The sequence below is a fragment of the Salminus brasiliensis genome, chromosome 7 (assembly GCF_030463535.1).
Source record: "Salminus brasiliensis chromosome 7, fSalBra1.hap2, whole genome shotgun sequence".
Lineage (NCBI taxonomy): Eukaryota > Metazoa > Chordata > Actinopteri > Characiformes > Bryconidae > Salminus > Salminus brasiliensis.
Window position 1 is genome coordinate 6,710,924 of NC_132884.1, and position 25,768 is coordinate 6,736,691.

At 43.0% G+C, this 25,768-nt stretch overlaps 2 protein-coding genes across 4 annotated transcripts; both read right to left on the bottom strand.

The window, feature by feature from the left end:
* Positions 1-891: 891 nt before the first annotated feature.
* Positions 892-11,757, bottom strand: LOC140559448 (dynein beta chain, ciliary-like). Its single transcript, XM_072682959.1, has 13 exons — positions 11,512-11,757; positions 10,230-10,373; positions 8,819-9,003; positions 8,491-8,686; positions 8,132-8,231; positions 7,835-8,046; positions 6,760-7,002; positions 6,472-6,639; positions 5,037-5,153; positions 4,766-4,903; positions 2,592-2,716; positions 2,211-2,406; positions 892-1,080 (listed from the first exon to the last, which is right to left on the bottom strand). The coding sequence occupies exons 1-13, from the start codon at positions 11,755-11,757 to the stop codon at positions 892-894; spliced, it is 2,259 nt and encodes a 752-aa protein (XP_072539060.1).
* Positions 11,758-16,914: 5,157 nt separating this feature from the next.
* Positions 16,915-24,902, bottom strand: sp3b (Sp3b transcription factor). Of its 3 annotated transcripts, none has more exons than XM_072683599.1 (6): positions 24,722-24,902; positions 24,237-24,334; positions 22,442-23,657; positions 20,509-20,698; positions 20,216-20,412; positions 16,915-18,421 (listed from the first exon to the last, which is right to left on the bottom strand). In XM_072683599.1, exons 1-6 carry the CDS (start codon positions 24,726-24,728, stop codon positions 18,144-18,146), a joined length of 1,986 nt encoding a protein of 661 aa, XP_072539700.1. In that variant the 5' UTR covers positions 24,729-24,902; the 3' UTR covers positions 16,915-18,143. The 3 variants fall into 3 exon arrangements, with proteins under 3 accessions (XP_072539700.1, XP_072539699.1, XP_072539701.1); XM_072683598.1 differs by having other exon boundaries at positions 22,442-23,660; XM_072683600.1 differs by having other exon boundaries at positions 22,442-23,660; positions 24,680-24,902.
* Positions 24,903-25,768: the final 866 nt, after the last annotated feature.

The following is a 25,768-nucleotide window of genomic DNA, read 5'->3' on the forward strand; positions in this document are numbered from 1 at the left end:
TACGTTCAATAATCTCAGTTGGTTTTCGTTTTCTTTGATGTTCCCTTAGTTTGCTGTGTCCATTGTTTGGTTGTTTCTGATTACTTTGCTCTGTTTATTTTTAAAGCCTTGCATCGTCCATCCCTGCAAGTGTTTCCTTGTTTTCACGGCCATGCCTGACTCGGCATGACTCGGCATGAGCTCCCTGGACAAAGGAGTAGTCATCTTGAGTGTTAACCCCCTAACACTCCAAGGCTTGTTCTTGGAAAATTATTCTGAAAATCGCAAAATTATTCTGAAATTCTGAAAAACTAAATTCTGCTCAAATATGAAGAAAACTGCTGGTACACCTGTTTGATCGTACGGTGAATTTCCATACACCTACACATTCGTGTCCTTTTGACACTCCTAAATGCAATCACTCCTTTTGACCAATTATTAACATCAGCTTTGATACCCATTTTCCACACAACCAATGAGACAGCCACTGCAATGTACCACCTCTTCTCAATCTACAAGTACTGTTACATATCCTGCAGGTTTTACAGCTTAATCATTCACGTGCAATATTTTCTCCAGGCCTAATGCTACCACTACCTTAAACATATACAATGACTAATGTTTTGTCCGGGGAGCTGGCCAATATAACCAAAGGTTTGGAGGAGGGGGCATCCAACCCCAAAAACACTATTAACTGTTAAGCATGGTGATGGTAGCCGAAAAGAAAGAGAGCACCTTGCCTACTTGATTTCTTGTTGCACTTGCAAATGTGTAGTGTTAACGTTGACCTTCGTGTGACCACGGCTTAAGTAACAGGACACTCTCAGTTGCATTAGTGTCTGTATCATTAATACTATTGTGCCAAACATCTGTGAATGATTACAATATTTGGATACGTGGAGAATGACATCATCAGCAGTGTGCAAACCTTCTGATGTAATCCCACAGGTCCTCTTGACTCCACCTCAGTTCCTTTAACGCAGGCTTCAATTTACTCTTCACTTCATCCATTTCAGCTCCCACCAATTCAAGTTCAACGGGCAGAATGGTGCTGTGGAGCTTATTGTGCCACTGAGTGATCTGAGACAGGGTGCTAGTGTACTGCAAACACGCACACACAAGCATTAATAAAACATATCACATATCACAAACACTGACAAATAGAAAGTGGATGATTACCATGTACACTGTTTCCTGTTTAGAGTAGAGGTTCAAGGCAGCCTTGGGTATGTTGTGACTCTTCAGCATCCCAAGATACTTCACCTCCCTCAAAACTGACGTCAGCTAACATGCACAAACATAGGTACAGTCATGTAAAAACATTAGGACACCCCCAAAATCTTTCTCTTATGTTATCATGGACATTTGATATTGAAAGGTTAAGGTAATGTAACTCATTTGTACAATGTAAATAATAGAAATGCAATTTAAATATAGTATATATATATATAGTAAGAAATATAGTATAGAATCTGCCTTATTTAAACTTTAGACGTTTAGTTTGATCCAAAGAGCTTTCTGAGGCCTTCAGAAAGAAGGCTGTAGATGAATGTGAGTCTAGACAGGGTTTTAAAAAGATCTCAAAACACTGTCTGCTGAATCATTAACAGTTACAGTACCACTGGGTTCTCTATTTTTACAAAAAGGTTTTAATATTTTTTTGCTTCGAAGTCCTTTGTCCTAAGCCTCTTAAATGCCACTGAACCACCGGTGGTTCCTAGCTTTGTTCTCTGATGGATATAACTTAGAAAGTGGTGTAATTCATGCCACACGGCATTAACAATTACATTTACGGCATTCAGCTGGACTCTTGGCCCAAGGACTCTTATTGGTGTAGCGCAGCATAGTCACCCAGACCAGAAACTGGTCCCACATGGTGTGGTAGCTCACTGGCAGGTAGTGGTGTTATCTGTTGTGCCACACCAACCACAGCATAAAGGGTTAAAGATGCAAAAACAACCTCTGCAGCAACCTAATTTAAAAATAATATTTTCAGCAAATGTGAGTGCACAATTACTATGAACTAGGGACATTATGAGAAACTCACTTTATCAGTTCAAGCAATTACGTACATTTATCAGTATCTACTGAACCACAAACAATAAGACAACCATGTCAGATTTTTATGGATTGCCTAGATCAGAAAACAGGGCCTTCAACATGTCGTTATTAGTAACGTATAATTTACTCCTAGATAGACCTGCATATATAGAGGAGTGTGTTTGTCTTACTGCAGGATTGAAGTTAACACTGTAGAGTCCACTCTCCTCAGCCAATGACAGAAGTGGTTCATCCATGTAGGCGTGGCAAAGCTCGTCCAATCCAACACACCAGTTGGCATACACTTCCTCATCCAGCTGATCAAGTGCCTCCAAAATACACTCACATGTTCGTAACACTTGTTCCGCGTCAGGACTGTCCAACGGCCTTCCAACAGGAGGTACAAATAAGACATCATACTTACAGCATGAATCTGTGACAAACTGGCGGACTGTATGAAAACTTTATGAAACTCAAATGATGGGTGTATGCAGGTATGTGTGTTTGTGTGTGTGTGTGTGTGTGTGTGTGTGTGTGTGTGTGTGTGTGTGTGTATGAGAGAAAGAACTTACATGTGTGTAAGTTGGTTAAGGTTACTGCGGTTGGTCAGGATTCTCTCTCTGAGCTCTTGAGACCATTTCAGGGTCCCAGCCACGGTGGGCATGTTTTTACTGAGGACTGGGCCACCATTACGCAACTACACAGAAATCACCAAACAAAGAGACCACTGAAACACTAGTCACAACACTCAAATAAGCGTCCAGGAACACACATCATTAAAAGCTGAGACTTTTAACCCCTTCAATTCCAAAGGCTTTGAAATGTATAGTGGTTTGTGATAGTTTGGGCAGTTCTGCTTAACATTTCTTTTACTGTGAGTGGCTAGGTGAGCAAAATATGAACCAATTTCCATAAACTTAAGGCATAAACTTAAAGATGCCTACATTTTAAAACATTTTAAGCTTTAACATGAGTGTATTATTCTTGTTTTGTACAATTTTGAAATAAAATAGGGAAAGGAGCACCATGCAAAAGATATGAGCGACCTTAAGTAGTTTGTTAGGCCTATGGCTTGTTCCCCCAACAATCAGCAATCAAAGGCTATCTAAGCTGCTGAACATTCATATAAGCTCTTGTACGATGTGTGGAAAATGGCAAAGAAGTTAATGATTGGCAAAAAGGAGTGATTGCATTTAGGGCGTGCCAAAGGCCATAGGGTGAAGGAAGCAGCTGAATCTGCAGGTGTATGGAGGCGTACGGTCATACGGGTCTACCAGCAGTGGCAGAAATCCCAGTCTACAGGAAATTCTCGTCAGAATACAAAAAAGACAAAACCTGTCAGACAGGAACAGCTGGCGTGTTATACCACTTATGAATGAGAATGCAGTTCCCTGCAGAGTGTTCTTTTAGAAATTGGTGATGAAGGACCTGCATTGACTTCTAGAAGCAATTCTGCCTGGAAGTGAAGCGATTTTCATTCATTCACCAGTGATCCCTGCCTGTCAGTCTTAAAGCCTCTTCAGAATTAGAAGCCTCTTACAAGAATAAAATCCCCCAAACAAGAATTGAAGCACACATAGCTGCTGCAAAAAGTACTGATACATGATGTGATACTTACTTTTCCTTTTTTTGTTATTTTGAAGTTTTGATTTACTGTGTGCCATTTGACCAAGGGTGCCCAAACTTTTGCATGCCACTGTGTATGTGCGCTCAACTTCAACTCATTGCCACCTCATAATGCAAGAGTCCTTTCCTCCATGTTCATTGTCTCCTTTATTCCCTGTGTTTACATTTCCCCATATGTCTCCTAGCCATCTGCTTCTGATTGTTTACCTTCCTTCCCCTCCTGGGGCTCCTCCCTGCTTTTTGTTCCGCCCCTCCACCTGTTACCTGTGTGTTACTGCTCCTGTTCCTCATGTGTTTTTAACTGTTCTTTGTTCAGCTAAGTGTGTATGTACACTCCTTTGTGTTTCCTGGTCCTTTATCATGCATTCTCCTTGATGTTTTATGCCATTGTTACCTTACAGGTCAGAGTATTCTTAGTCTGGCTTGCTGTGTCTTTCTTCTGGTTTCTTTCCTAGGGTATTTTTTCAGAACCTAGTCTAGCCTTTTCCTAGTGTTCTTTTTTGGTCTGGACTTCAATAAACAACTATGTCTTCTTCATCCTTGTTACACATACACTTTATGCGCAAATGTTTGCGGATACCCCTTCTAACGAATGCATTCAGCTACCTTAAGTAGCGCCCATTGCTGACACACAGCTATTAGCACCATAAATCTAATGTCAGGCATGGGCTAGAGGGGTATTAAACCACCCAGCATCGAGCTGTAGAGCTGTGGAACTGCTTTCTCTGGAATGAACTGTGTTCTCTGGAATGATGGATTGTGCTCCATCCAATACTTTTGGGAGGAGTTGGGGAGTTGGGGTTGATGGGGTGGTAATCATCTAACATCCTGACCTCACTAACGCGCTTGTCGCTGAATGCAAATCCTCACAGAAATGCTCCAAAATATAGTATAAAGCCTGTCCAGGACAGCAGAGACAGTTACTCCAATAGATTCAGGATAAACTAATTTTTTGTATTTTTTGATTTTGAAAGAAACAATGAATGAGCAGGTGTCCCAATACTTTTGTCCATTTAGTGTATCTACCTATAACATAACTTATCCTAATAACACTGCAGTTTAGAGGGTTTGAACTACTGTCAAAGCACCTCAGTCCAAAAGCATATAATGACACACTTACCCTCTCTCTGTGAGTGTCCAGTATCTGCTGGCAGATGCTGACCTCCTCCTGAAACATTGCGAGCAAGATGGAGTAGTTTGGGGAGAACAGCTGGTGAACCCTTGGCCTCTCCAACAGTGTACCGAAAATCTGCAAAAGCTACAAGCAGAAACGGACACAGTCCATTAAAGTAGGTGCCTGAACAAAAAATGTAGATAGATAACACACCCCACATCCCTTCAATGTCTCCTATCAGTAAATTAGCATGCAAGTGTGTCTATGAATGTGTCACCTTAAAGGCTGACTCTAGACTGGGAGAGTGCTGAAAGGCCAGATTTAGCACTGTGCCCAGTCGCTGGTCAAAGTCCTGATTCTGCTCCACAAAACGATCGTAATCACGCACAAACTCCTATGTCAAACAGCACAAAAACACACACAATAATAAGAAATGTAATAATCATTAAGAACATTAGCTCATTTATAGTTAGGTCCATAAGTATTCGGACAGAGATGCACATTTTGTACACCACCACATTGGATTTGGAATGAAACCATCAATATGTGACTTTAATTGAACTGGTTTAGGAAAAAACAATGCCTAATTCATTCAGAAATGTTACCTAATGACCGCCCCTCCATTTTTACAGGCTCAAAAGTAATTGGACAATAGACCGCTAAGCAGTTTAATCGCCACATGTGGCTTTTTCTCTTGTTATATCATGACAAATTAAGGAGATAACAGGTTGAAGAATGAATTTGCATTTGGTAGGTGCTCATGGACACTCTCAGTATGCAATGACACTTTAGAAGTGGTCAAATCCACAGTTTAGTACATGCCAAACATACTGGCGAGTGCAGAAACACCAAAAGGTTTGGAAGACGGTGCACAAATGTTGGTGAACTTAAGAGTTCTTTCCGTGGTGGAGAACAACAGGTAGGTCTCCAACCAAAAGATGCCTTTATGAACATAAATGCAGAAATAGGGTTTACCTCAAGATGCCAATGACTGGCAACACTCAAGAACAGAAAGACCAGATTAGATTGGACTGGTCGGAGCTGACAGAAAGCCTACAGTAACTCAGATAACCACTCTGTACAATTGCAGTGAGCAGTGGGCATCTCAGAAACAACAACACATCAATTTGGTCAGCCAAAAACAGAAAGCTAAGGCTGCAGTGGGCACAGGCGCACCAAAACTGGACAGTCGAAGACTGGAATAATGTAGCATGGTCTAGTGAGTCTCAACTTCTGTTAAGATTCACTGCATACAGATGGTAGAGTCAGAATATGGTGCTAATAGCATGAATTCATGGGTACCAACCTGCCTTGAGTCAACAGTCCAGGCTGGTGGATGTGGTGTAATGGCGTGGGCTTGTTGATAATATTCAGTCATTGCTTACAATACATAAATACAGAGGGTTTACCTCTAGATGCAAGCCACTCATAATACTCAAGAAATAAAAGAAAAAAATGAAAACAATTATGATGAGAAATGAAGATTGTATGAAAAGGAAAAGAAGGGGGATGATCCGAAGCATCATAGGTCAAACATGGTGGAGGCATTGCTATGGCACAGGAATGTATAGATGCCAATGGAACTAAGTCACTAGTGCTTATTAATGATGCTAGTACTGATAGAATTACCAACAACCACTGGTAACACTGAAAACATAGCAAAAATACATACAAACAAGTACTGAAATTCCCAAGTATGTATGCTCCAGAACCTTTTTACTGTAGTCCAGTGGGTCATATTTGCTTTCCCTAAGGATTCGCCAGCTGTCGTGGAACTCGTCGTTCATGCTGTAGACCATCTCACTGAGAATCTTTCCTCTGGAGCCCCCCAGCTCCACACGTTCCAGCTTTAGGAAGTCCAGTGCTGATGCAAACAGCTCCTACCACATACAAACACACAAACACACACAATATACAAAATTTGAGTACATAATACCATTGCTCAAACATAGGCTATGTACTTTATTTTACATCATACAGATTTACTCATTAAAAGCCACCTCAATCATGAGAAGTCTCTCCATCATGCGGTCAATGCGTTGAAAGATGAGGTATGAGGGAAAGTCCCATGGTCTAACAGACCATCCTGGGCGGCTATAGGGTCCAGTGGGGGTCAACTGGTCTCTGTACTGCTGGAAAGTACGTTTAAATGCCCGAAACACCTGCACTGCTCTCTGCACCCGCTCCATCCCTTCCTCAAGCTCCATCTTAAACAGCTCCTCTGGGATGAGGTATACCATCGCCTGTATTTGGGAAAACGTATGACATGATTGTTGGTGCCAGACGAGCTGGTTTGAGCATTTCTAGAACTGCTGGCCCCTTGGCCGTTCTAGCACAACAGTCTCTAGATTTACTCAGAATGGACAACACATCTTCTGTAGATGAAAATGCCTTGTTAATCAGACAGATCAACAGAGAATATCCAGACTGGTTGGAGCCAATAGAAAGGCTACAGCAACTCTTCCAAATGTCGACTCTGTACAATTGTGGTGAGCAGAAAAGCATCTCAGGCCTGTAAGCTACACCAGCAAAAGAAGACCACATCAGGGTCCACTTCTGTCAGCCAAGAACAGAAAGCTGAGGCTGCAGTAAGCACAGGCTCATCACAACTAGACAGTTACAGACTGGAAAAATGTAGCCTGGTCTGATGAATCTCAATTTCTGATCACAGATGGTACGGTCAGGACTGTAGGGTCAGAATTTTGGGGCTAACCGAATGAATCAAAGGATCCATGGCAACAGTCCAGCCTGGTTGAGTTGGTCTAATGGTGTGGAGAATATCTGGTGTTTTTGGTACACTCATACCAATAATCACTTAAATGTCACAGACTATTTGAGTATTGTTGCTGACCAGTTGACCCTGAATCTTCTCACAGCTAACACAAACAAGTTAATGACTACATTTATTGCCAAGTTATTTGCATAATTTCTTTTTCTCTTCAGGTTACTACATAACTCCATATGTGTAATATTACAGTTATGATGTTGTCACAATGCCTCTGCATGATCCACCATTATAGCATAGTTCAGCAATCCTGACAACACACTCTCACCTCTCCTCAGAAAGACACACACCTTGTCGATGAGCAGGTTGCAAAACTCAGTGAGGAGTGTGACAATGTGTGGTGGGGAGCAGTAGAAGCGAGAGTGTGTCCAGATGAGAGCGAGTGTGTGAAGGAGAGCCGGGAAGAGCGGCTCCAGGTCAGTGAAGATTCGCTCCTCAAATGCCACGATGTGCTTACGCAGCGGCTTCAGATACAGATCTATGTCCTCTGCCTCAACCACCGCTAAATCACACACACAGACAAGAGTACAGTTTACTTCTAAATATATAAGAACTCCACATCTGTGTGTGTGTGTGTTGTCATTTACCCTGGTTGACTTTTTGTATGATGTTGTGGAAGGAGGCGTAGTAACTGCTGTTAATCCTTTGCAGAATTTCAAGAACTTGGTCAACTTTGGGATTCTGCAGCTGCACACATACACACACACACACACACACACACACACATTTTTGAGAATAACATGAATACCATTACGTTTTCTTTTCTTTTTTATTTTTACTTCTATTTTTTTAAAACACTATAATAAGACTATTTCTTCATCTTCATATTTTTCACATTCTTCTTTTAATATAAAACTACACTGTCAAAATTTGTGTCATTCAGGTGGAGTGGCCTCATGGATATACTGTGGATATACTGTGAACTTCACTCCCAACATCTTACTACCTGCTTCTGGATACCCAGCAGGTTTTCCTTCTGTTGGGCCCAGAAGTGCAGCTCCACCATGGGGCCCGGATGGTCTCCCTGGCGCAGGAGATTAGAGGAATCTCGCTGTAGCACGGACCCCATCTGCTGGCTCCACTGGATCACCATGGTCTCAATAGCATAAAGTAAAGCCCTGTCTACTAAACACAGGTCAGAGCTACACACACACACACACACACACACACACAAATCAACATATGTAGTTAAAAGAGTTATAACCATCAAAACACACTTTTATTACCAACTCTTATAACAGTAACCGGTGTCCATTACACACACAAACACACACCTGAGCTGATGTTGGTCCTTTCTTTCAACGCTCAGAGGCAGTGGTAATAATGTTCGGCCCTCAGCGCGGCCTTGCAGTGTGACTGCACGACTCCGCAGATGCTCCAGCTGCCTGCGCATGTCCTGGCCCATGACCCGTGGCCAGCCTTTCTGGTTCAGGGGGTTAGCCAGCATAGAAACCAGTACCTACATGCATACCAAAGCAATAATCACAAGCAAGCCATGTTTTAAGCATCCACCCAGCTCTCACAAGAGTTAAGTAGGACTTGGGCTAGTATGTCCCCGTTCTCCAGAACATTCCTTGATTATGTCAGTACACTAGTGTCTGCCATGGTGTAGAATTGCAGCGTGACAGCTCTGGGCCAGTAATTCAGTCCTAGCTTTCCTTTCGCAATACAGATTTAGCAAAGGCATAAAGGAAATGATGATGAGGTAATATAATGCAGCTTTGTCCAGTCTTGGCTTTCTCACAAGCAACTAAATGAGGAGCCAGCTGGGAAGCTTGTCCAGAAGCTCTGAGCAAGTTTCCACATATGCTGTACACTTGTTGGCTGCTGTAAACTACATTATATGTCCAAATGTTTGTGGACACCCCTTCTCATGAATTCAGCTACTGTAAGTTGCACCTATTGCTGACACCGATGAGCAAATGCACGTGTATCTAGTCACTGTGGAGTAGTATTGCCCATAGAATAGGACTCTCTGGAGTAGATGAACCAGTTGGCACCATGCTTAATGTCAGGCATGGACTAGATGGGTATACATATAGCCCCCCCCCCCCTTGAGCTGTGGAGCAGTGTAACCAGCAGTGTTCTCTGGAATGATGGTCAACGTTCAATACTTCTGAGATGAGGTTGGGAGTTGGAGATGAGGTGGATGGGGAGTTAGGGGTGATCATCCAATATCCTGACTTTACTAAAGCTCTTGCTGAATGCAATTAAACATTTACAGCAATGCTCTAAAATCTAGTAGAAGCCTTCCTGGTCAGTGGAGACAGTAACTCTAATGAATGAGAATATCATTCATCCACCAGTTCTAACAAGAAGAGTGGTCCAATATCCCACCATAATTCTGCCAACTAAAGCTTGTTGATGGCTACCAAAGGTCAAGTTTCCAACGGTCAAACTTGCTAAGGGACAATTAACCAAATATTAGGTGTGCTGTATGTACATGTGTAACCCCGTATTTTATTTTTCCATTAAAAATGAATGTTTACAAAAAATCAATGAAAGCCCACTACTATCATGACCTCCATAACCATGATTAGTGTATGTAAACGTCTGACCACAACTGTAAAGGGCACTGTACCAACATGCTTCCTAAAACATCTCATCCTTATTACTATCCTTTATCTAGGATTTTATGATTAATACAGTCATGCTGTCCCCCCTGGTGGGTGGCTGTGAGGATACCTGGCCGATGAGAATGGGTGCGTGGTCCATTGGCTGTGCTGGCACTTCACCTAGCCAGAGCTGGGAGCGGAAGTGGCTTCTGGAGACACTGCCGCCAGTTTTCTTTAGCACACAAAGCAGTTTGGTCCTCCATGGAGAAGAGCTCTTATGGGGGGAAAACAGGGGCGTAGTGCTTTCAGACATGAAAGCACTGGAAATAAGCAGCGACTTATTTCAACGCCATGGTCAGGTCAGTACAAAGGGCATGGTAGGAAATCTCCATGACCAAAAACCAACAGCCTTTCAAAATAAGGATCTCTTTGGACAAGAGATTACAATAAACAAATGGTGAATGTGTTTGGATTTACAAATTCACCATTTATAAGGAAAGGAGAAATGTGTATCTGTATCTGTGAATGTGCACCTGTCAAACATTCAGACACACCAATTCACAGTTTTTTCTTCACTTTTTACATTTAAAGTTTACACAGAAGACATCAAAAATGTGTGGTATTGAAATGAACTCAAGCATAAATTCAAAATACTTTAAGTAAGAGAGAGTGTCTTTACTAATATATTTGTTTGTGAGTACAGTCTTAAAAATAAAGGTCTAAACTGGAACCAAAAAGGCATCTTAGCTTATAGTTTATGGCTATGCCATAGGAGAACCACTTTAGGTATTGTTTCAGTGACTGGTCCTTTCAGAATTTTTGTTGGTATCAAAAACTACTACTTTTGCTTTCTTTTTCAAATACATGTAGTTTTTTTTCAGCAGCTGATCAGAAAAAAGGTTATTTTTAGAATCTAAAAAGGCCCCATTCACACCTGACATTAACATGCATCTCCAGTGACCACTTCCTTGTGATCAAATTTCTCACATCATTCGCTGGAGGAGGGGCATGGCTCACATTAATGATTAATTAATCGATATGAGGCACCTAGTTTCGCCTGCACACCAGCCATGAATATATGCCATTGATTAGTTTGCTATTGTAGGGTGCTCAGCTATCTTGTACGGATGCTGGACGGTGTGGTTTTGCAGTTATTATGTATTTTCCGGCTGAGGCAGCCAAGGCGCTTTGGTGATCACACTACAAGAATAATGTGGTGATATGCGTCTCTGACCACCTCCGAATGTGGTTTGAATGATTGGATTACAATACAATGTAACCAGAGTTCGGTCAAAGTAGATCCAGATACTCTCCTCATACAAAACACATGTTGATGCCAGGTGTAAACTGCCAAGTTAACAAAACAGAGTTAAATGCCACTAAGATTTGTGGTAATCATGTGTTGTACTCACCTGTTCATCCCCTACATGCAGTGTGCCTCCCGGTCCAGTGAACAGTATGAGTCGACGACCCCAGCCGTGGTCCAGGAAGTCCAGCAGAGCCTTCTGGTTCTCCTCTGCTCCGATGAAGCGGTTCCACTTATCTGTTTTCAGCCGTAAAGCAGTGAAGGCCTGCTCCCTCAGAAAGTCCACTCGCTCGTCTGAAACTGCGCTGACCTTCAGCTGCCCAGAGGGAACACGAACACCTCCCTCAGCCATGCTGGGTCAAAAAGAATGAGAGAGAGAGTAAAAAAATGAGAAAGGTGTTCAACATAAGAAGATAAACTTTGGATTTTACAACAATTTGATCCAGATATGATTATTTATGATCCAGTGCATTGTGAAGTCTCAAATATCATATTCATTCAGTTGATTAATACAGTCACTAGATTAGCCCATAATGTTTTTTAAAGACAAAATACCTGAAACCTGGTTATTGTTGGTTATATGTTTTATTGATTCCTGCTTTCTCCAGTTTTGTGTTGTGCCATGACTAAGATTGACCAAGTAAATGCCGTAACCAGGACCTGAGTGATTATGAGTGTGTCTCACTGGGAGTGTGTCTCACAGTGTGTCTCACTGGGAGGCAGGAAATGGAGGAACATCAGCCTACACTAGTACATATGGGTTTGTGTTTGATGAGTAAGTAGTCTTCTGGTGAATTAGGATTTTTTTATCAGTCATGTTTGTAATAATGTTTGTGGTTATTCCAATGAATCATACTTTTTTCTCTCCCTAATAATTTTGGTATGACATTCTCTAAAATGTATGCTACTGACTACACAAATGTGAAGAACCTTTTACACAGCAATGCATTATACCAACTTATATATCAGCAGTAAACTAACCTTTTGGGGATTATCTTAATAATTAATACAAACATTTCTGAACCATAACCAGTGATTTCTAATTCAGCAACTCTTGCAAAACTGTCCAGATTATGTTACTTTATGCAAGAATTGTTATTTGGCTTTTGAGCCATCCCTAAAGACACACTTCCACAGCATTTGTTGCCAAATTGAGAGATTCACAACTGCCACTAAAAGTGAAAGAAGCATGTGGACTGGGGTGGTAGAGCAATATTACAGGGTTTAAGACAAATCTGACTTGGGTTACGCAGCACTTCTGGCGAAAGGTCTCATAGTGCAGCTCCACCAAAGTTCCACAGTGCAGTAGCAGCGTTCTGCCCCGGAGTGGGAATAACAGAGGCACTGCCAGGGATTTTAGGCCCCATGAAGAGATTACATTACATTACATTTATGGCATTTAGCAGATGCTCTTATCCAGAGCGACTTACAAGGTTACTCGTATTACAGAGACGAGCCAATGTAGTGTTAGGAGTCTTGCCCAAGGACTCTTATTGGTGTAGCGCAGCATAGTCACCCAGACCGGGAATCGAACCCTGGTCTCCCACATGGTGTTGTTGTAACTCAATGGCAGGTGGTGGTGTTATCTGTTATCTGTTATCTGTGGTGTTAGATGTTACACTGGGCCCGATCACCCCACTGCCCCAGGACATGGCAACCCTAAAAACATAACACTGTGCATACAGCAGCATTCACTATTTGACCCAAGAATGACAACCTCTATAAGGAAATGCTAAAGATCATGTTTTACAGCGTTTTAACTGTAAAATAAAAGTTTTTTTGTAAACATTGTGAAATTATGCCAACTGACAAGCCGTTTATCACGATGAAGCTCACCTCCTTTTTCAGTTGGAGGTAGGGCAGTGATATGGGGAGGAGGAGGCAGGGTTGCGTAGCTCTTTTAGCTGCTAAAACCTTTATCTGTATTGATTGTCGGCTAAAAGAGCAGTGATACATAAATGCTGGTTTTTAGGTTAAGATACTAAATAACTGGCGTTAGACTGTTTCACGATGGACTAAACTAATAGATTCATTTAAACCTCACAGATTATACCTTTCTTCATGGAAAAATGGGACACATACTGTCCATTTTTCACTATTTTTCATTATTTTGGGGGTTTCTGACAGACTGCTTCCCTCTCCACCTCAGTCACTGCTCACATTTACAAATCACACCTGTTTTGAGGCGGACTGAACCATTTCAAGTAAATGAAAGCAGGCTGTAGAGGCTCTAGATTGCCAAATAAGACAAATAAAAGAAAATACTAAAACATTTAAATAAAAATATTCTATGAATGATGAAACTTTAATATGTTAAAACTGAAAAATAGGTCCTGGCCCGTCAGTCTCATGCCCTTAGGCCCTGTCCCCATGCAGCAACCCTGAATGCTCGGTGTACCAATAAATGTTTCTGCCGCTGTTTTTAAGGAAAGCTGCTGCATTATGTTGCTTTAAGTACAATAAAGAAGATGCCTCTACCATATAGTCCACTTTTAGCTAGCAAAATGTCGTCTTATCTGTTTTTGTATGTGTAGTAAGTAAGTCGACAGTTAGCTAGCTAGCACTAGCTACCACAGAATCGAGAAAGCATCGGCTAGCTAACTCTTTCAGGCTGAATGCTGTAAGCCGTAGCTTCATTTTAACTAGTAAAAACTAGCTACTTTCAGATCTACTCGTTTATCCATTATTATTTTAGACAGGTAGCTAATATTTCACGTTTCACTTTTTCTTTGTCCTAAACATGTTTACTGTATAAAACCAAAAACGTTTAATATGTATAATTAATTTATATAATGCATTTTTCTATTTTCGAAAAATAAAAAAAAAATACAAGAAAAAATACTATCTAGCTTGTTAGCATAGCTAGGGTTCACCCTCATTGACAAAGGACTCGTTGGGAGCGCCCTCCAGCGTTTTCTAGTGTACTTGCAGGAATAGGACGAAGCCAGACTCCTTATTAGCTAATTGTATTATATTATTTCATATTATAATATTATTTCACAAATGTGTTCATACATATAGTCACACTATATGTGGACCCTAAGCAAAAAAGAGTGGTGCATTAATGGCACTCTCCACGTTTAAAGTAGCCTGAGGGCTTTATTGAATAGTATACGTTTTTATGAATATGAATATCATGACTCAAAGTAAATGATCTAATATATATATATATATATATATATATATATATATATATATATATATATATATAAACATTCCTCCACATGCTGTAACTCATGTACAGACCAGAATGGTTAAATATGGACCAAAGCACTTACCTCCAGCACCTCCAACACTTACTGTCGCCTACACTAAGCTGACTGGGTGTACTGGGAGTTCTCTCTGCTCCTCTGAGAGAGGGAAACTGAAGCCCTGCTGGAGGGTCAGTTCACCATAGTGACGAGGCGCAGTCGTTTTGTGTCCCTAAACCTGTGTGTGAGACTAGTGTGCATCTGGTGCCAACGAAACCCGAGACTCCCTGGGAAAAGTCATCCAGAGTATCGCATTAGCACACCAGCACCAAGGCACTCGTCTCTACTGAGGCATCAGTCCCATATTAAGATGCACTTGGGTATCAATAAGTGGACAGCACAAACACCAGTACACCATATTCTACAGTGAACTGGGCGAGCCTGGCCTTATTATACCAAAAGTTCAAGTGACCCCCGGGTCAAATGACACCTTTTTAATGTATTGCGAGTGATTGGTTTTGTTGTAATTTCATTGGGGGGAAAACAGCAGTGGTACATTCCTGCACATTCTTGTGGTTTCCTGCTGTAACACACATCCTTTAATTTAGGCAATAGCATGGTAATTAGCTGATTAGTTGGACCACGTGTGTTGGGAGCAGGATCAACCATTGCATAAGCAGGGCAGGGAGTTCATACCACTCATCCTCCACTGGATGAGAAACACTTATCTTTCACTCCCATTCACTGGTCACTTTACCAGCTTAACCCCCGTATAGGTCCACTACACACTTTTTATGTGCCAAATGCACATCTCACTGGTTAGTTTCGGGCCACAGGCCTGCAGTTGTCCAGCCCTGGTACGTGCCTATCAGTGCCACTGCCAGGTTGAGAGCGGTACCCCACTCTGGCAACTCTCAAACTGACCCCTCAGAAAGGGCTGGCAGCAAACACAAGCTGGGTATCAACTACAGATGGACTGCAGACTCTTAACTGAGAAATACTGGCCTACAGGGGGGAGGAATTCTAATACAACAGCCAGCACATAACACATGACTGATTAGCACCCCCTACTGGTTAGCTATCCTCTGAAGACCAGGGGCCAGATTCATAAAAGCTCTTATAGGTATAACGTAGGAAATGTCTTACAGTAAATACCAAGAAGTTCTTAAAAATGGCCCTTAATGCCCTTCTCTACACAATCAATCAATCACTCAATAAATAAATAACTTTAGGAGTTTCTCCTGTAGGCCATTTTCCAACTTTTTATGCTGGATTTTACAGCTTTTGATAATTTTTCATTATTCAGCTAAATCTGGCATTCAAAACATTTTATTTGACAATATCTAGAAGTGCTCTTAAAATGTTGTCTCCTTATAAACTCAACAAATTCCAAAAAAGAAAACATTGGTGAATGTCAGAATTGTTGTGGGTTTTTAGAAAAGAGCACTTAGTGCATAAGGCCCAATCTGCACCTACAACCTTCCTTAAATTAGACATGAAATGCAACTATTCAAACTAGTCATTAGAGACTGGTCTTCTGACCTCGTAAGGTTGCTGTAAGGTTAAAAAAATATTTAAGAACATACATTGTACGGACAAATGTATTGGGACACCTGCTCATTCCCCATTTCCTCTGAAATCAGAGGTATTAAAATATATAAAGTACACCCTGCTTTTGTTGGAGTAACTGTCTCTACTGTGCTTGGAATTGTTTCTATTACATTTTGGAGCACAGTTGCGAGGATTTTATTGCAAGGTTAGGGAGGTCAGGGTGTTGGACAATCACCTCCCCACCTCAGCCTCAACTCATCCCAAAAGTATTGGATGGAACACAATCATTGCAGAAAACACAGATCCACTGCTCCACAGCTCAATGCTCATAGAGAGGGTACACCATACTGACCCTTAAGCCCATGCCTGGCATCATACATGGTGCCAACAGGCACATGTTTCTCTGCTCCAGAGAGTCCTACTTCATTGGCTGTACTTCTCTACAAGGACTAGACAAGCTGTGCGTGTTTGCACATCTGTGTCAGCAATAGGTGCAACTTGAAGTAGAAAATAAATTCTTTAAAAGGGGTGTCCACATTTTTGGACACTTTGATCATTATTATTTTTTATTATTAAATTCCAATGGTGCTTAGAATTTCTCTTAAGAAAAAAAAACTGCTAAAAACAATTATGAAGATTGCTAGAGATATAGAAATATTTTTATCTTAACTACGAAAGTTAAGTACATTTAAGAAGAATGTCTTTAAGACCCACCAAACATTTTTCAAAAACAAGAAAAGTTTCATAGAATAAAAAGGAAACATTGACACAATTTATGATGTTCATTAAGGCATAAAAGGACATTTGCGCAACTAATCAAATTATACACACTCCCCATTAGAAAGAACGTGCGCACCAGTACTTCAGTCCCAAGGGTTAAGTATCAAGAGTTATAGGAAGAATTTTGACTTTAATTGTGTTCCATTTTTGGAAAAAAAAAAAGGAAAAAAAAAGAAAGTTGTACAAAAGTAACATTAAATTGTACATATTTAAAAAGTAATTAAAACGAGGAGTCTTTGATACAACAGTTTCGTTATATACTAAAATAAATGGCGGCTATAAACAGCTTGGGGGCTGGTAAAAAAAAATTATAATAATAAGAAAAAGAAAAGAAAACAAAGGGAACATATGGATGTTACAGAGTATAGATAGGGAAGGGAAAAACAACAAAGAAAGGAAGGTATTACACAATTGTTTGATTTGTCGTCTGGAGAATTGTTCAAGTTGCATGTGGACGACGCAAAACAACACTCAGGAAAAAGGGAGGGGGAAAAGAAAGGAAAAAATAAAATAAAAAATAATCCCCAACCATGATACAGAGGGCAAGAACAAAGCACAGAGCCAAAGAAGGAATACACAACATGAAAGTAAATAAAAATGAAAGTGTGAAGACACATTTGGACCGAGGCCAGCAGCAAGTGAGAAGGATGAGGAGGAGGAGGAGAGGCAAAATGGACAGATCATGAGAACCTCCCTCTCAGAGGACACCGCTTCCCTCTCCTGCTGCCAATTTCACACAAGCATAAACTACACATACACACACACAAACACTCATTCCACACACACTCCAATCTCCCTGTACCATAACTTTCACACACTCACAAACCAACACACACTCACATCATAATCATCATCCTCCTCCCCTGAACAATTAGATCAGCGAAAGTAAAAATACATGCACTCCAGCATTGTATTCTACAGAGTATGATACAAAATAAGGCATTTCTGTGTGTTAGTGTGTGTGTCTGTATATACTGTATACACACGTGTGTGTGTGTGTGTGTGTGTGTTGGCGTGAGGACTGGAACCACACTTAATGTCATTCTATTTTTTTTTTCTCTTTTTTGCCCTGTTTGTACAAAAAGACTGCTACAGAACATAAATGGATAATTCATTTTTTAAAATATATATTTATATTTATATATATATATTTATCATATATATAAAAATTGATAGTGAAAAGCCAGCGAGCTGTGAAAGTGGGCCGGACCTTTGGTCACTCTAGGACCTCGCTGGCGGACACAGTGACCAGCTGGAGTGGGAGGTCGGCGTTGGAGAGGAGGTCCTGGGTGCCAGCCTGTTGCAGATTGGTTAAGATGAGGGTGGCCCCGCCCCCGGCGATGATGCTGTCCGAGGGGGCGGCGACCTCTGTCTGCCCTGCCGCAGAGGCAGAGTTCAGCCCTTTTTTGTTCAGGTGAGTTTTAATGTGTTTGGCCAAATGGTCGCTGCGCATGAAGCGCTTCGAACACTCCGGACATACAAACTTCTTCTCCCCTGTGGACAGAGAACACGTCAGATTACAACAAGCTGCGAGAAAGGCTTGGTTGGTTTAATTGGTTTCATTGCAATGGCCGAGGGCCACCACATACTCTGTTAACCACTGGATATGAACTGATCAACAGAAAAGTTGTAAAGTTGCTATTCTGGAGACACGTTTTGTGTGTGACCATACAATGTACTGTACACAGCAGCAACGCAAGCAGCGTTCACTAAACACTCATCTGTGTAGTATTCACCTATCTAGAGGATCAAAAGCCATGTCCACTAGGGGATGGATTAGGACTGGAACATCCAGTTCTGGCACAAAAATGCCTTCCTTGATGAACATATCTGATTTAGCACAAAAACATCAGCAATAAGCACAGACGAGGAGACATAGGTATAATTGTTTAACCCAAAAAAAGTACAGAAACGGATGACAGAAGAGGTAGTATGTGGCTGTACAATAATTCCGTATTACGTACAGGTTGGGTAATTGGCAGTCAAAATTGGGGAGAAAATGGGGGAAAGCCAATGTTTGTGTTGAGCAGACTTGTTTGGTGTGAATGGGAAAGAGTGAAGCATTCCCATCTGTTAAAAAAGGACTGTACTAAAAAGTTTATTAGGCCAGAACCGAACAAGACAGGTGTGAAAATGCCACAAAGCTATATTCGGCTTGGATTAGTTATCAGAGGGACAGGGGGGATGAAATCAATTAAAATGACCATGTGTGCCATAAATATCTGGGCTCCTAGAAAACACTTAGAAAACCACTAGAAACTCCTGAGTTCATGTGAGCATAATTTGACCAACTAAAAGCTTCTGAAATTGTACATGCATGAACATAAAGTAATGCTCAATGCCTGCAGCTTTCATTATAAAATGCCACTGTAATCAACCTGTGGGAGCTTCGCGTTTTTGGTTGTCTTCTCCTGCTAATGCTCTGCCAGTGTAGAGCTGATTCTTCCACCCACACTAAGTACATGTTCGAAAGACTCCAAAGCAGCCATCATTTCACAATTTGAGAAGTGGATACACACTCCAAAGTAAACACAGCAAGCAGAACCAGGCAAAAACATTTCTTTCCAAGCGGAGTTAAAAATCTGCCTAGACAATAAATGCAGATATGATTCCCGTCTGGACTAAAATTGAATTTTCAGAGAGCAGGAAGGCAAAATGAACTTCACAGAGAAGCTTCTGTACAAGGGGAAATAACCTCTGGACACCATGTAAATTTAATCTTGACCAAACCAGGCTTAAATATAGTGTTACTCTACTGTAAATAAGTGAGGTTAAGGTGTGTTTGTGTATACACAAACTATGCCCTAGAGTCAATCCAACAAGATTAACAAGATTAACTCTAAAATCTAACAAACATTTGGCAGATTTCAGATCACCACACGCACACACAGATTCCAAAAAAGTGTGTAGAATTCGGCTTAAGATGTGTGCAGACAGTAGCAGTGCAGTTTAGGCATATTGTCTCTACCAGTTTAAGATTTTATCAGCAACATGTATCCACTGCAGCGGAACATGCAGAACTGTGTCTTGGCCTGCTTTGTCTACATGGTATCAGAGAAAGTACGGGCCAGTGACTGATCATAACTTGGGTAACAGTCCCAGCTCAAGTGTTCCATGTGCAGTTTACAACTATATATACACAAACTATATAAGCTGTCAGTACTGCTTTAACACTGACTGATCCCATTGTCCTTGTGAACCAAACTGCACAAGTTGGTTAAAAGAAGACATTTTGTCCTAAGAACGGTTGGCGAATTATGCTCAACACCTGAAAAGCACATGCAGTACCTGTGTGGGTCCTCCGGTGGCGCTGCAGCTCGTCACTGCGTGTGAATCTCTTGCCACAGTAGCTCCAGGAGCAGATAAAGGGCCTCTCTCCTGAGTGCCAGCGCAGGTGAGCACGCAGGTGAGACGTCTTTCCATAGACCTTACCACAGCCTGGGATGTGGCAAATATGCTGTTTCTTCTTGCCTGTTCCTGAGCCTCTGAAAACCCCCACACACACACGCACACACATGTGTCAGGCAGTAGTTCTTTTACATTTCACCTTTAAAATAACTCATGGTGCACATCTGTCTTACCGTCCCCCTGCCTCTTTGCAGTTAGGGCAAGTGCACGCCACTCTACGTAGTCTCTTTCCCTCCTGACCCACGCCCTCCATCTCCTCATCCACCATTCGCACGTGAAGGTGTGACAGGTCATTGGTGTTCAGGGTGGAATCTCCACTCAACTGCCAATCATCTGAGTCTGGCTCCTCCTTAATATGAATATCTAGGAAGTACAAAGATTTGTTGTCATATACTCAAGTACACGTACTTGTGCGCTTAACCATTTTAGAGTTGATACAGTACGTTTATTGCAAACAATAAAAACATGGATTTAGCAAAAACGGTAAATAACAGATACCCACTATGTACACAACATAGAGCTAGGGTATAGGGTGTATATACACACACAGCCTGGAACCTGAGGGACATACCACTAGGCAGGATTTGTCAGTTTAGCCAGATAACTAAAGCCCAAAGTCAAGTCAGTCTGATAGGAAAATCAAACAATCCTCAACTTTGGGCACAGGATATCTGGCTAACTGAGAAACCTGCTTTGTGGTTCACCCTGTAGAGTATAGGGTTCACAGACAACCTAGAAAACGAGTAAAAAAATGTTTTTAAAATCATACATGCAGTCATCACCTTCAAAATAATGTTCTGTGACCACTGTATTACAGGACAAAAACTTATCACCCACTTCTAGTAATAACATTTTTTTGTATGAAAATTAGACACGTATGTATCACATAATAACATAACACGTATGTATCCTATGAGCTATGCTACACAATGACTGCCAGCTGACAAATGCTAGCAGCCGCACATATCTGAGGAGTTCTTTGGCTCGTTTTACAGAAGGTAAAAGGTGCTGGAATCTTTTCAGACATCCAGCGCACTGGGACAGGACTAAAATCACTGATAACTTTATGTACTTAAACCCGCTCTGCTCCTCAGACGCCACAGCTAAGACTGCCCACTGCTCCGGGCATGTGTTCTTACTCTATCACTGCGTGTGTGTGTGTGTGTTCACTGCACAGACTAGTTGAAGGCAGAGGCTGAATTCCATCTGTGTCCAACACAAATGGTGAATGTGGTTGTCTTTCTCTTTGTCAACACTGCAAGTGATAACCAGACCACAGATGGTAAGATCACACTGATCCTGAAGTATCTCTGCACACTGTAGTGCTTCCTCCGCTCTAACAAACCTAGTTCTCCTCAGATAGGAATTATTAACCACTTAAACTCAAAGGACCCCACTCTCATAACTGTACACTCCTTTAGTTTTAATAGTAACCATTACCACATTATTCACGACAGCTGCTGAATAATAAGTCCAAGTGTTCTCGGCCAGTATAGAACATTTACTCTGCTAGTGTGTATGTTTGCGGTACCTCAGCTGTCTAATGGCAGACTATGTGTACTTTTGCTGTAGCACCAGCTTTCAGTGACTTTTGTTTGCTCACCACAAGGTGTGGACAGGTAAGCTGGGCACACCTATGGATTTGGTTAGTTCATTATTGATGTATAGACACACTAGAGAAGGCCAGGTATACCTCTGTACCTTTGACAGGAAAGCTGTTGGTTAGGTTAGCTGTCTGTTGATTGGTTCTTTTCGTTGGTACTGTCCACAGTCCATCTTGGCAGGATGTTTGTACTGTTATCAGGTGTTATTTTGGGCTACCTGGTTTCATTGTTACTTCTTGTTGGTTTGATTCTGGAACTGAAGTATGTATATGCATATACACAGATTTCTGGCCTCCTCCATCCTTGCTTCCATCACCCACTATAGGCTCCAAGCTTACACACGTTAAAACCTACTGCACTAACTGAATCATAAGCCTAACGTTTGAGAATATTATTAAGCAATTATTAACAATTAATTGTGTTACAGCAGTGAGAACACCAAACCATGCAAGCCAGGGGTACCAGGGTTTGGAAACATATAGGTGTGTATGTGTTTGTGTACCTGAGGGACTCTCCGTGTTCTCTTCTTGCTGGTACTGCGTAAGGGAGTTGACCGTGACAGTGTGCAGGTTGGGGATCTGCCCGGTTGCAGTTGCCCCGCTCGTACCGGGCTGCCCAAGAGACAGGGTCTGTACAGGCGCGAGGGTGATCTGTGGTGAAGCCACCCCGCTGGTTGCCGGCAGCTGGAGGTTCTGCAGGTTCTGGACACCCTGCACTTGGAAGGTCTGCCACTGGATCTGGCCAGTCGGTGAGACAGTCTGGGCCTGGATCAGGAAGGTGCCCGCGTTGAGCAGCTGCACACTCTGCAGAGCCTGCGCTGTGCCGTCTGCCGACTGAGCAGGAAGGAGCTGCACCACAGGCTCGGCAGCCGCTGAGTGATTCTGCTGCACGTAGGACGGGTCCTGTTGCCCAGCAGACACAGCCGTGGCCTGAGTCAGGACCCCCGTGCCATCTATCGTCTCAGGGAGCGACGTGCCCGAGGTGGAGCTGGTCGTGGGCACAAAGGTGTTTGCATTAGCGTTAGCACTTGCATCGCTAGCAGTCAGCTGTTGCGTTGACTTGTCCATCGCTCCCTCACCCGCATTGTCGCTCGATACGGTGCCGGAGCTGGACATGATGAGCTGCCCGTCGGCCGTGACGCCTGTAGCGATGGTCTGAGCACCGGCCAGACCCAGAGACTCCAGGTCTGCATTGCTCAGGCTGTTGAGCGGCACGAATGTGATGTTGCCAGGCAACCCAACAGGGACGTTAGCCACCACTTGGCCCTGACCTCCAAATCCGGTTCCGGCCAGCGAGACACCTGGAATCTGCTGTACATGCCCAGTCTGGGCCAGCAGACTCTGTAGATCGTTAGCGTTAGTAGACGTGGAGATGCCCTGGGTCCCGTCAGGCAGTATGGCAATGTCTGTACCGAGCGCAGCCCCGTCGGCAGTGGGAGCCGCATAGCCCAACGACGCTGCGTCCGCACTCTGGAGCTGTGGGATGACCTGGTACTGGACACCATTGGCACAGGAGCCATCTGCCCCCGCCGTGACAAATACGGGCTGAGTCTGTCCTGACACAGTCTGCAGTGGGACCACATATTGCCCATTGCTGCCCACAAGTCCACCGCTGGGTAAGTGCACTACGCCCGACTCGTCTTTGCCTGCGGAAACTGGCGTCAGCACCTCCCATCGGTCAGCCGAGCCGGTGAGCTGGATGGACGTGAGATCGGTTGTCTGCTGGGCAAAGAAAACAAAAACAACGATTTTCAATTCAGGGTTTCCACTACAGTAAAAGTTCAATGCACAACTCCCCAAAAAGCCTGCCCGGTGGACGAAACAAACAGTGAACATTCAACAAGGTCCAAGATCTTTCAAACTTATCTTACGAGACCAACAGAGCTCTGAACAGCACACTTGTCGAATTTCAGAAGAGGCAATTCGCTCCGGGGCAAAACCACAACAAAGGAGGCTCTGGGAACGGGTCTGTTGAACGAGCCTGAGTTGGCGGTTGATTCAGGCGGCCTGGGTCCTCCCTCCGGTGGGGTTGACCCGGGTCTAAGCGCAGGTAACGCGGGCAAAGGCGACGGCTGTCCGACCCACAATGGGCGGGTTTAAAAGGGTAAGCAAGTGGGTGGCCGTACAAGACCGAAGGCTCCACAGGAAGTGTTGGACGTTTTTTTCACCCCCCACTTACGATATATTTTTGTCCCCTCAATCCTCCCAAACTGTGAACTTCATCAAAACATCAGAGAGAAGACAAGGAGAGTCGAGCTGCGGAGCTGCGAGCTCGGAGCTCGGGGGGAGGGGGGTTACCTGGTCCGAGGCGCCGCTGGCGGACTGCAGAAACTCGCTCTGACTGCTGTCCACGTCCAAGGCAGCCATTTCCTGCTGTTTCGCTGGCTGATCTGGGGCTGCGGGGAAGACAGGCAAAAAAAAACTAAGCGAACAAAAGCCAAAAACTCCTAAAACTACCAGCTAGCGCTGTCTCAACCCTCCACCTCTGAAGAAAAGGACTCGGCAGGCGAACCGCACTCGACAGAAAGCAGCTTCTCGCCTTCGCTCTCACTCCCGACGACTTTATTAATGTCTTTGTTTTTCTTCTTTCCCGCTCGAAAGCCAGTGTTTACTTTGTTTAAAGTGAAAGCTAAGCGGCTAACCGTTAGCCTCGCTGCTGAAAAAGGGGGGGAAAGATTGCAGGCTTAAGCTAACGCTAACGCTAAAGCTAAGCTAGCAGGCTAACGGCGCTCCAAACTCACCCCGGCCGTGCTGTGCTTCGATCGGCTTAAAGTGTTACGTACCAGTCATAGCGCGAAAAAAGGGGGGAATCGAGAGGTTATCTGTTCATTTAAACTCCGAACATGATTTGTTTTAATCAAAGGCGGGCTGTGATCGGAGATTCGGGTCGATTTTTTTCTTTTTTTTTCTATATTTTGATTGACGGTGCGGGAAAACACAAAAGGTGGGGCTTCCCAGCTCGACCGTGGAAACCGCGGTGTCTGTCGGAAGTCCCGCCGTCCTTCTCCAGCGCGATTGGCCGAGAGCTCCCACCACGCCGCCCGTGACTGGCCAGCCGACCTGCCCGTCACATTCGTGCCGCCAGCGTTTTTCCTGTTTGTTTGTTCGCGTAGAGGAGACCCAAAAAACGGAGCTGGAATTCGCTTTCGCATGGCAGGAAGTTTCGCAGAAGTTCAGCCGCCATTAACTATATTAACAAATCACCCAGTTTGGCTTTTCCAACATCAGCTCACCTCAATCGAGTTTACAGTAAAGTGCGTGAGGAAATCCCCAACTTCAAGACTAGCGCGTGCCGATGTATTACAGAATAAATGCTGGCTGCATGTGGTGTCCCTAAACTTTAGGGCACTTTCACCACTTGCCTAAACAAACCCGGTTTAGTTTGCAGACCCGGATATGTCCACAGTACATTAAATACCTACGTTATAGGCCATCGACCCTTTCTCCCCCCCCCGTCAATGTTCAGTGTTCAACGTTGAGTCTTTAGATGTCGAAAGCTGCAAAGATTTTTGAGACTTTACCAGTTCACTAACCTAGTGAATCTGCGCACACACACACACACAGTTCTTTCTGTAGGCCCTATATTATATATACGTTTCTCTTCTGGATCAGATTAAATTGAAAGAAATGGCCAGATTACATGATAACATGATAGCCACACAATCCAGTTCCAAAACGAATCCCAAAACTTTGGGACGCTTCTGTAAGGAAACTCATCACCCCTATTCCAAGATGTGTTGCCTCCCTCTGGTGGTGGAGTTCCGCAGGTACATGACTCCAGCCACAGCAGGAATGCAGCTAGCTAATACACAAACAGTCCTTAATTCCTT